Source organism: Loxodonta africana, chromosome 15 (genome assembly GCF_030014295.1).
Source record: "Loxodonta africana isolate mLoxAfr1 chromosome 15, mLoxAfr1.hap2, whole genome shotgun sequence".
Lineage (NCBI taxonomy): Eukaryota > Metazoa > Chordata > Mammalia > Proboscidea > Elephantidae > Loxodonta > Loxodonta africana.
The window spans coordinates 48,913,894-48,925,992 of NC_087356.1; the positions used below are offsets into that span (position 1 = coordinate 48,913,894).

At 39.0% G+C, this 12,099-nt stretch overlaps 1 protein-coding gene across 4 annotated transcripts in view; it reads left to right on the top strand.

The window, feature by feature from the left end:
• Positions 1-12,099, top strand: part of NCAPD3 (non-SMC condensin II complex subunit D3) — a 147,928-nt gene that overhangs the window by 612 nt on the left and 135,217 nt on the right. For 3 of the 4 annotated variants that reach the window (XM_023557041.2, XM_023557042.2, XM_003417405.4), the window contains exon 2: positions 4,176-4,330. In XM_023557041.2, coding sequence (XP_023412809.2) covers positions 4,176-4,330 — 155 coding nt within the window. Of the gene's footprint in view, positions 1-4,175; positions 4,331-12,099 lie in introns of those variants that run through there. The other variant, XM_010597113.3, reaches the window with a different exon arrangement.

Sequence of the window (12,099 nt, forward strand, 5' to 3'; positions counted from 1 at the left end):
TGACATAAATGGAAAGGAACCCTTCTTTACCATCTAGACATGCGTTTTAAATCTGGTGTCCCACAGCCAGCTAATAAAATCCATTGCCAACTCCTAGCTACCCCATAGGGCTTCCAAGTCTGTCACTGCCACATCTTTCTCCTGCAGAGTGGCTGGTGGGCTCTAACCGGCTGACCTTGCAGTTAGCCCAGAGCTGCTAACTGAAATGTTGGCAGCTGGAACTCACCAGCAGCTAGTATGCTCCCGCAGTTATCCAGATAGGCTCTAATGAGGGTTTGAACCTGGATAGTGGCATTAGGAACGGACCAGGGAGCCCATTAAAGACTAAATGAGCCAGTGAAAGGCACCAGCCAGTCCACAGACCTGAGCGTTGTGGCTCCTCCTGCACCTTTCATACCCACGACCCCTTGTCCTACCCTTAGAAACGTCTCTCGTGGGCCCCCTGCTCCATCCTTGATCCCACTCTCCAGGTTCAAGCCCTCATTAGAATCTCTGGATAATTGGTGTAGCATCCGAGCTGCGTTTGGATGCTTTATCTTTCAGCCCACAGTCACACCTCGGTCAGGATCACTTTTGATAGCACTTTGAATGTGTCAAGGCTTTAAATTTTTAATGTGTCTCCTTTGTTTCTTAAGTAAATGACCAAATTCTTGGTGTGCTGTGTCAAAGAACCTTCACTGAGTACTCCAGTCAGCTTTTCCAAAACTATAACTTTGGGGTCTTGTCTCTACCACGTAGTGTCTGTGTATCACTGGGCAAGCTTCCTAACCTTGCTGTTTCTTTATCTGTCAAATGATGATTATGATATCTACTTCATAGGGTTCTTATGAAGATTAACCTGACACATAATAACTGTTGAATAAATGCTACTAATCATTCTCAATCTCCACATTGAAACTCTGTGTTGTAACTATTTTATTCTAAACACTTGATTATACTTTCTTTAATCTTGTGCTTTCTTGTCTCTATTTGGAATGCAGTTTTCTTTCTTTCCGTGGAAAACTCCCATGTTCAGGTCTAGCTAAATCATCCTCCCCACTTGTATTTCCTTCTCCCCCATTAGTATTTCCTATTATGCTTTACAGCATTTTACTAGTTACTGTTTTAATACTCATCCATTGTAAAAATAATAGCTATCATTTATTGAGTGTCTCCTACATGGCACACACAGTGTTGGGTCCCTTGTAGACATCATTCACAATGATCCTTTATCCAGTGATGAAGAGGAGGTTAGTGACATACACGTGATCAAGTCAGGGTACTAGCCTGGTTCAGACTCAATACTCGGTGACGTTTCTCCTATTACAGGCTGCTTTTTTTTTTGGTATGGTGACTGTGAGATGGTGAGATCTTTGTGGATAAGAATCCTCCAGTACCTATCTTTGTACCCCTAGCACTTATCATAGACTTCCCTTTAGTATTTTTGCAAAATTATTGAGTGAATAAATGATGTACTTCCTCCTCTTTTTCTATCCTAAGTGAAGTAGGTAGAGAGGTGCTATCTTCATTTGACAGTTGAGGAAACAGAGGTATAGCGAGGGTTTGAATACAGTATACTGGTTTGAATAGAGGATTAAGAGAGTTGACAGAAATCTAATGCTTAGTAAAGGCAGAGTCATTAATAGGATCTAGGTTTCCTGACACAAGATCTTTATTTTGTTAGGCCTTAGTAGCTGTGATTCAGAAACAAGATCAGAAATATTGGTGTGCATTAAAAAAATATGTATATAAAATAAATGAGAGACTATAGAAGAAAAGAGAGTCTAGAGAAGATGCAAGAACATTTGTTAGGAGAGTGTCTGGGAAAGAGTGAGTGAATAATTAAAGCATGTTGAGCTGTCTATTCCATAGGAAAAGATTACCAGGCAAGCTGTGGATCCTCTGTGCTCCCACCTCAAATCTCTCCTATGTCTGTCTTCTAAGACCTACCATCATTAATATGAATCCTTTTTTTTTTTTTTTTTTAACTTTCTTAGATTGAGAACCATTGTTGGCTTCTTCCACTTGAAATAATGTGCAGCTCTTGGTTCCAGGGATTTTATGGACTTGTGGCTTGTAGGCTTCTCTTTCCTCATGTTATTATTAAAAAACAAACAAACAAACAACCAAACCCACTGCGGTTGAGTCAATCCCAACTCATAGCGACCCTATAGGACAGAGTAGAACTGCCCCATAGAGTTTCCAAGGAGCGCCTGGCGGATTTGAACTGCCGACCTCTTGGTTAGCAGCGGTAGCACTTAACTACTATGCCACTGGGGTTTCCATGTTATTATAAATGCAGGTAAAATTAATCAGAATAGACTGAAAGAAGGGAAAGTCACAACAGGTGAAAATGAATATGGTGTGCAACTGCAAAGCAAGTTTGTAGGAGAGAGAAGCCATTTTCTCTGGTTCGTTTGTGACCATAGATGGTGTAAAGGTTTACCTTTTAGGTCTTGAGCATCTGGATTTGTTTTGTGTGTAGGGATCCTCCATGTATCCTTGAATGAATCTAAGGAAGAACAACCCATCATCTCAGTATTATCCCTCAATAGAAAAGCTGTTGCCTTTGCAAAATTTTCTGTCTTGTTTTAAACATTGACTTGATAGGAATTTACTGCGTTCCTGGGAGCTATTAAACATTGTATTTCATTAGTCTGTGGTCCTTAAACTATGTTCCCACTTCAGACTTGTGACTGTGAACTAGACTTAGGTATTTTGCTGTTAGAATCTTAAAAGAGTTTTCCAGTTCATAGAATAAGTAAAGTTAGTATACAGAATTTTCTCAACTTTAAGCATTTATTCCACAAGTTTTTGAACCATTATGCTAAGTACTTCCGGGAAGAAGAAATAGAAGTCATCATTTCTTTTCCCTTTCCTTTCTTCTCTCTGCCAATGCCCTTCATCCTGACTCATCCTCCATCTCCTGGTAAACGTTCCTAATGCAACACTCCCCTTGGGAAATTGATAGGCATTAATACCTGTATGTTATAGATGAGGCAATAGAAGTTCGGAAATGTTACAGTGACACAACTATTTTAAATGGAGGACTGGAAATCAGGACCAGTTACTGTCTTCCAAATTAGATATGATGCTATCAACAGTCGGGAGCTATTACCGGCAAAGCCAAAATAAGAAGTGAGATGTTTTGACTGCCAGTCTATATTATAATAGACATTAAAACATCCCTGGAAATACTGAGAGCCAAACTGGATTTCTCAGAACTTCCTTCAGGCAGCATATTGTAAATCTTTGGAAAGAATGCAGATGACAAAAGATGACTGCAAATTGCATTCTAAAGAGGGTGCGTCTAATTAACTACAAGGTTTTACATTTGCTGAATACACTGTACAATTCTCAGAACCATGAAAAAAAAGGCAGAGCTACCACCTTTGGGTTTTCTTTGTTCTTGCTCACCTTCTCTAAATCAGTGGTGAACAAACATTTAAAAAATACTGATTTAAAGGAGCACACGTTGTTCACATGTTTCCATCTAGTTCTAATATTAGGCTTTGGGGAATGACAAAATGAAAACACTGAGAACTAATTTGTTAGAAAATCATAAACGGATTTGGAGTCAAGAGAGCTTGGCAAGCATCCAACTAGAATGCTGTATTAATACCAGATTCTGTCACTATACCTCAGTCTTTCCTATCAGCATATTTTGAAATAACTGTCTAAATATTTCTGTGAGCATGAGCCTGGCTTGTCTCCTCTAGTTTAACTTCTTGGGGGAAATCATATTTGTTTTCTAATGTGCTGCATTATCGTCCAGGAGCCCAATAAAGTGCTGTATATTTTATTTGGGTTTATTAACATGGCTATAAGATTTTCACAAAGGAAATCTGAGGCAATCTTTAATTAATCTGTTTATTCCCCATATTGATCACGTGGTAAAGTCTGATCATTAACTGTTTTTAAGTCATTCTCTAGAATTATTATACCTAAAAGGTGTTTTCCTTCTTAATATTTTTGAAAGATTAGCAGCCTCATAGCCAGTTATCACTTATGATTTGAAAAAAAAAAATTTCTTTGGCTTTTCTGCGTCCTTTAATTCTGCTGTATCTGTGTCATGTAGTTAAAGGTGCGTTGTGACTAATATATTTTTCTCCTCTTGAAGGTACTTAGAGTCTAAAGATTGTTGATTTTTTACTTCTTATTGAACACTTATTAATTTCATTGCATTTTCCCACTAGCATGGGTGGACACAGTGTGGGAACTGGACTTCACTGAGACAGAACCTTTGGATTCCAGCATAGAAGCAGAGATCATAGAGAATGGATTGGATGCATTCACAAAACTCTATGAAAGTCTTTTCCCTTTTGCTACGGAAGAGCATGGATCTACAGAGGTAAAAAAAAAAAAAGAGAAATAAAAAATAAAGCAGAGCATCTTTAGGTGTTATATGTGGATGATAACATAACCTTGCAATGTTACCGGAACTCATAGCAACCCTATAGGACAGAGTAGAACTGCCCCATAGAGTTTCTGAGGATTCGAACTGTCGACCCTTTGGTTAGCAGCCGTAGCACTTAACCACTATGCCACCAGGGTTTCCAACATTACATTATTATAATTTAAAGCTGAAGGGTCACCGTGAGTCTGAATCAACTCAACAGCAATGAACCACTATGCCACCAGGGTTTCCAACATTACATTATTATAATTTAAAGCTGAAGGGTCACCGTGAGTCTGAATCAACTCAACAGCAATGAATTTTTAGTCATTTTAGTACATATTTCATAAGAGTATGATAAGAGTAGCATAAAAAATGTGGTTAATTTAGTGGACTATCCTAACTGCTTTCCCCTCAAAGTATCAAGGTATTAGCATGCAATTTTTTTCAAGTCATGATTGCTTTTTACAACGGTAAATTAAAGGAAAAAAATACAGGCAAAAACAAGATGAGTCAAACCACTTTAGAGAGGAAATAGCCTGAGGTGAGGATTCAGAAGTGGGTTGAATGCTAACTAGCAGAAATGAGGGTGATAGGGCATTCCTGGTGAAGGAGCAACACAGTGACAATGTGCAGGGAATGTTTAGGGAATTGCAAGTAGTGTGGTGTGAACAGCATACAGATTTTAAAAAATGTGTAGTAGAACACAGAATGGTAAGTGTCTTAGTCATCTAGTACTGCTATAACAGAAACACCACAAGTGAATGGCTTTAACAAAGAGAAATTTATCCTCTCACAGTCTAGTTGGCCACAAGTCCAAATTTAAGGTGTCAGTTCCAGGGGAAGGCTTTCTTTCTCTGTCAGCAATGGAGGAAGATCTGTGTCATCAATCTTCCTCTGGACTAGTTGCGTCTCTGTGTAGGAACCTCAGGTCCAAAGGACATGCTTTGCCTCCTGTCAGTGCTTTCTTGGTGGTATGAGGTCCCCATGTCTCTCTGCTCATGTCTCTTTTTTATATCTCAAAAGAGATTGGCTTAAATACTATCTAATCTTATAGATCTTATCAATGTAACTGCCACTAATCTACCTCATTACATCATAGTGATAGGATTTACAACATATAGGGAAATACCGCCAAATGACAGAATGGTGGACAGTTACACAATACTGGGAATCATGGCCTAAAAAAGTTGACGCATATTTTTGAGGGAGCACAGTTCAGTCCATGACAGTAAGTTAAACTGAGAATAGACTATGGGGAGCCTTAAGTGGGCTTCTACTGTGGAGTTCAAAAATTTTTTTCATAGCATGTTTGTATGAGATTCTGTTCTAAGCATTAGAACTTATCTTCACAACAGCCCTGAGAAAGAGGTTTTAGTGAGCAATAGACTAAGAAATGTGAATAAATCAGTTTTAAGACGTATATTCTTGACTATAGATGGCTGAAGTGTGAAGAAATTGGATACGAGGAGATCCTTTGAGAGACTATTCTGGCCTAGGCTCTGTGAGAGTTAGGGACATGATATGGAGTTACGGTTGTGAGAATTGGGAAGGAGGGCTAAACACTAGGAATTTTTTTAAAGTAGAATTAATAGTAAAAGACTTCTGGCCAACATGGCACCATAGACAGAAGCACCACACTGTCCCTCCGCAGCAAAGACCTGAAAAACTAAAACAGAGACAAACATAATTCCTGGAACCCAAGTTGTCAAGTGAAGACAAAGAACTCAGCCAAACACTGAATGGAATATGAAACTGACAGAGAACAGACAGTGAGGAGAGATACGTGCGGAGGTCCCCTATCAGCTAACACAGCACGGATTCACCATCTTGGACTCCTGTTGGAGATCGGCAGGCAGGGAGCACGGGAAAGCACCTAACGGAACATCCAGCAGGAGACAGAGCACCTGGTAACCAGTGATACACGCATTTCTACGCCCCAGCCACTCCCTGCTGTTCTACCTCCGTGCTTTCTACGCTGTCCGCAGTGGCTTGGCTGGCTGAGAACTGCATTGTCTATGCTGCTTAGATTCGCCCTGCCCACATAGGAGATCGGCTGACAGGGAGTACGGGAAATCAGCTTCATGAAGTTCCAAGCAGGAGACAGAGAACCCGGTAACCAGTGATACACGCTTCCCTAACCCTTACCTTTCTTACCTCCCCCCATCGGCCTCCTCTGCTTCCTACCAGCCACACCCTCATGGCTGGAAGGCAACTGCTTCGGCCCCAGACAGCTTGGATTCACCTGGCCTACACTGGCCGGCTCCCCGAGTGCCATTTGTCTGTTGCTGATGATGCTTTTTTCCTTTTCTTTTGGCTTGTTCTGTGCCTCCCACCACTTCCTCCTCCTTTCTCTCTAACACCTGGCTCCCTGTGCCATCTTTGCTTCTTCTTGAAAGGCTGTGAAGTGCCGCTCGACTGGGGAACTGCTCCCCTGACCCACAACACTACACTGTTGGGATTCCTGAGGCTTTTTTTTTGCTTTGTTTTGTTTGTTTTCTTTCTATTTTTGCTGTTTCAGAGCCCCTTCTAGCCAGGCTGCACTGCATGGCTCAGGAGCCACTTCCACAGTCTGCACAACCCCTGCGGGCATTTCTTTTTTCTTTCTTTCTCTCTTTTTTCCTTTCTGCCTTTCTTCATTCCTCAGTTCTCCTCTCTATACTTACTTTCTTTTCCTGTCTCCTGAATACCTGGTGCTGTGTGAAATCAATACCCCCGCTACCCAGGCTATACTGCACAGCCTGGGAACGGTTTCCTTTTTTTATTCCAAATTTTTATCTAATTATTATTTTCTTTCTTTCTCTCTTTCTCTCTCTCTCTCTGTCTTGCCTTTCTTTCTGTTTTTCTCCATTTCTCAGTTCTTCATCTTTCCACTCCAACAGCAAGCTCCCTTAGCACTCTTTATGTTTTGTTTGTTTTTGGCTCCTGCTTCTCTCTCCTCTCTCTCTTTTTTCCCATACCCCTATTAGCTCCACACATCAGAAGTTCCTCTCTCCTCCTGCCTGCCTTTGCTGTGCGCTGATCATCACACTCCCGAGCAGCACAGGCATGGCCTACTGGAACCTGCTCAGCACTGATTCCTGGTCCACCCTGTCGGCCCTAGTACGTGCCACAAACAACCCATCCCAGCCCCTCTGCTTCAGCTGGACCTGCCCTGCTGCACCATAGCTGAGCGACTGGCCCAGCGCGTTGGGCAAGGGGATGAAAAGTATCGTGACCACAGACAAGCAAACTGCAAAGAATGCACAGCCCGCCTATCCAGACATAACCAAATGAAACAAAAAAGCAAGATGAAAAAAACACATCTGCAATCAATAAACAAGGACAATACTGAATGTCCCAAAGACACTGGGCAATATCAAAATATATAAAGAAACAGTACAGAATGGTTCCAGTAGGCATCCAAAATAAAACACCAGATGACTTTTCAATAGAAGAAAAGGCACTAGAACTACCTGGCAGGAAGTTCAAATCTCTAACATTCACAGCTATCTAAGAGTTGAGGCAAAAAGCAGACAAAAAATTGAAAAAAAAATGCAAATTTATGGAAAATACAGACAAAAAATGGAAGAATTCAGGAAAGTAATACAGGAAAAAAATGCCAAAATAAATTCACAAATAGAAGTCATACAAAAACAACAATTAGAAATCCAAAAGATAAAAAACAAGATTTCAGAAATGGACAGTGTCGTAGATGGGCTGAGGAGCAGATTTGAAATGATGGAGGACAGGATCAGCGAAATTGAAGAAAAATACTTGGATACAACTCTGTTTGAGGAAAAATAAAACGGAAGAAAAATGAAGAAACCCTGAGAATTATGCAGGATACAATCAAAAGCAAAAATATGTGAGTGAGTGGAGTTCCAGAACAGCAGGAGGAAACGGAAAACACAGAGGATCATTGAAGAACTGCTGAGAGAAAACTTCCCTAATAATATCATGAAAGATGAAAAGCTGACCTTCCAAGAAGCCCAACAAACCCCATATAGGAAAAACCCCAAAAGAAAATCACGAAGGCATATCATAATCAAACTCATTAAAACCAAAGACAAAGGTCCTGAGACCAGCCCAAGAAAAACAAAAGGTCACATACAGAGGAGAAACAATAAAACAGCTCTGATTATTCAGCAGAAACCAAGCAGACAAGAAGGCAATGGGATGACATATATAAAACTTTGAAAGAAAAAAATTGCCAACCAAGAATAATATAGCCTGCAAATCTTTTATTCAAATATGATGGTGAAATTAAAATATTTCCAGATAAACAGAAATTAAAGGAGCATGGAAAACCCAAACCAAACTTAAAAGAATTATTAAAGGGAGTCCTTTGGTCAGAGAACAAACAACATCAGACCACAGCCTGAAACTAGGACGCAAGCTTATACCAGCCAGATACCAACGTAGGAAATGAACTCTCAAGGACTATCCAAAACCAAAAGAATTGCAACGGGGAACCAGAGAGGTTAATCTGTAAATGACAGTGTTTGAACAATAAAAGAGAGAATAAACAGTGTAGGTATGGAACTTTCTAATGGAGAGGAAGGCAATGCGATTCCAAGTAATAATAGACTCGTTCAAACCTCGGAAGATAGGATAAATTTGAAGGTAACCACAAAGAAATTTAACAAACCTATTTTATTCATGTAGATGAAGAAGAAAAACATAGAAAGTCTCAGTAAAAACAAAAGAAAAAGAAATCCACAAACAAAAGGAACTCAGCACGGAAGAGTAAGAGAAACAAAGAAAATTTCAGCACCACACTTAAAATCACTACAAAACGACAGCAATAAACTCACATCTATCAACAATTACAGTGAATGTAAATGGCCTAAATGCACCCATAAAGAGACAGAGAGTGACATAATGGATTAAAATCAGGATCCATCAGTATGCAGTCTACAAGACACGTTAGAAACAAAGATGTAAATTTCTTAAAAATCAAAGGATGGAAAAAAATATATCAAGTAAATAACTACCAAAACAGAGCAAGAGTGGCAATACTAATCTCAGATAAAATAGACTTAAAAACAAAATCCACCATAAAAGACAAAGAAGCGCACTATGTAATGACTAAAGAGATAATCCATCATTAAGACTTAACCATAATAAATATCTGTACATCCAATGACAGGGCTCCAAAATATATAAAACAAACGCTAACAGCACTGAAAAGAGGAGTTGACAGTTCCGTGATAATAGTGGGAGACTTCAACACACCTCTCTCGGTAAGAGACAGAACATCTCGAAAGAAACTGAACAAGGACACAGGAGCTAAAGGGCAAAATCAGCCAGCTTGACCTTATAGACATGTATAGAATGCTCCAGCCAACAGCTGCAAAGTATACCATTCTTTTCCAATGCACATGAAACATTCTCCAGAATAGACTATATCTTAGGCCACAGAGAACCCTCAACAAAATCCAAAACACTGAAATAATACAAAGCGTTTTCTCTGACCACGACACCATCAAAGTAGAAATGGACAATGGAAGAGCAACGGAAAAAAAAAAAAATCAATTACACGGAAACTGAATAGTACCCTGCTTAAAAACCACTGGGTAATAGATGAAATCAGGAGTGGTATAAAAAAATTCCTGGAATCAAATGAGAACGAAAACGTATCATACCAAAACCTTTGGGACATAGCAAAGAGAGTCCTCGGAGGCCAATTTATAGCAACAGATGCACACATCAAAAAAGAAGAAAGGGACAAAATCAAAACAGTAGCAACAGAACTTGAACAGATAGAGAGCAACAAAAGAAGCCCGTGGCCACCAGAAGAAAGGAAATAATAAAGCTCAGAGCAGAAATAAATGAAATAGAGTCTTGAAAAACAATAGAAAGAAATGACAAACCACTTGCCAAATGTTCAAAAGAAAAACAGGACAGGACACAAATAACCCAAATAAATGAAATGGGGAACATTACAACGTACCCAACTGAAATAAAAACGATCATAACAGTATTACGAGAAATTATACTCCAACAAATTTGAAAATCTAGAAAAAATAGACAAATTTCTAGAAATACACTATCTACCCAAACTAACACAAAATGATGTTGAAAATCTGAACAAACCCGTAACGAGAATAGATTGAAAGGTATTAAAAAAAAAAACAAAAAACTCCCATCAGGAAAAAGCCCTGGCCCAGATGGCTTCACTGGAGAATTCTACCAAACATTCAGAGAGGAACTTACTCCAGTATTACTCAAACTGTTTCAGAACATAGAAAAAGAAATGATACTTCCGAATTCATTCTATGAAGCTGGCATAACCCTGATACCAAAACCAGACAAAAAAGCTCACCCAAAAAAGAAAACTACTGGTCAATATCTCTCATGAATATAGATGCAAAAATTCTCAACAAAATTCTAGCCAATAGAATTCAGCATCACATCGGAAAAGTAATGCACCACGACCAAGTAGGATTCATACCAGGTATACAAGGATGGTTCCACATGAGAAAATCAATGTAATCTACCACATAAATAAAAGGAAAGAAAAGAATCCCATGATCATCTCAGTCAGTGCAGAAAAGGCATTCAACAAAGTCCAACACCCATTCCTGATAAAAAACTCTTAATAAAATAGGTATAGAAGGGAAATTTCTCAACATAATAAAGGGCATCTATGCAAAACCAATGGCCAACAACATTCTTAGTGGAGAGAGGCTGAAAACAGGAGAAGACAAGGATGCCCTGTATTACCACTCTTATTTAACATTGTGCTGGAAGTCTTAGCTAGAGCAATAAAGCAAGAAAAAGAAATAAAGGGCATCTGAATTGGTAATGAAGAAGTTAAACTGTCCCTATTTGCAGATGATATGATACTATACATAGAAAACCCAAGGCTACACGAGAGAACTACTGAAAGTAATAGATTCATTAGAGCAGACAGATACAGGATTTAAAAAAAAAAATTTTTTTTTTTTACAGGATACACATACAAAAATCAGTTGGATTCCTATACATCAATTAAGAGAACAATAAAAAGGAAATCAGGAAAACAATACCATTTATGATAGCCCCTAAAAAAATAAAATACTTAGGAATAAATGTACCTAGGGATATAAAAGACCTATACAATGTAAACTACAAAACACTACTGCAAGAAACCAAAAGAGACCTACATAAGTGGAAAAACATACCATGCTCATGGATAGGTAGATGCAACATTGCAAAAATGACAATTCTACCCAAAGCGATTTACAAATACAGTGCAATCCTGATCAGAATACCAACCAACGACATTCTTTAAAGAGATGGACAGACTTATCTTTAACTTTATACAGAAAGGGAAGAAGCCCCAGTTAAGTAAAGCACTATTGAAGAAGAAGAATAAAGTAGGAGGACTTGCATTCCCAGATCTCCGAATACTGTACTTTACAGCAATGGTAGTCAGAATAGCCTGGTACTGACATATACCTTAGCCAATGGTACAGAATTTTGATCCCAATTGTAAATCTATCTACCTGTGGTAGCCTGTCTTTGACAAGGGTCCAAAGTCCATCAAATGGGGAAAAGACAGTCTTTTTAACAAATGGTGCTGGCAAAGCTTGATGCCCATCTGCAAAAAAAAAAAAAAAAAAATTGAAACAGGACCCACACCTCACACCATATACAAAAACTAACTCAAAATGGATCAAAGGCCTAAATATAAAGCAAAAACTATGAAGTTCATAGAGGAAAAAATAGGATCAGCACTAGAGGCCCAAATATACAGA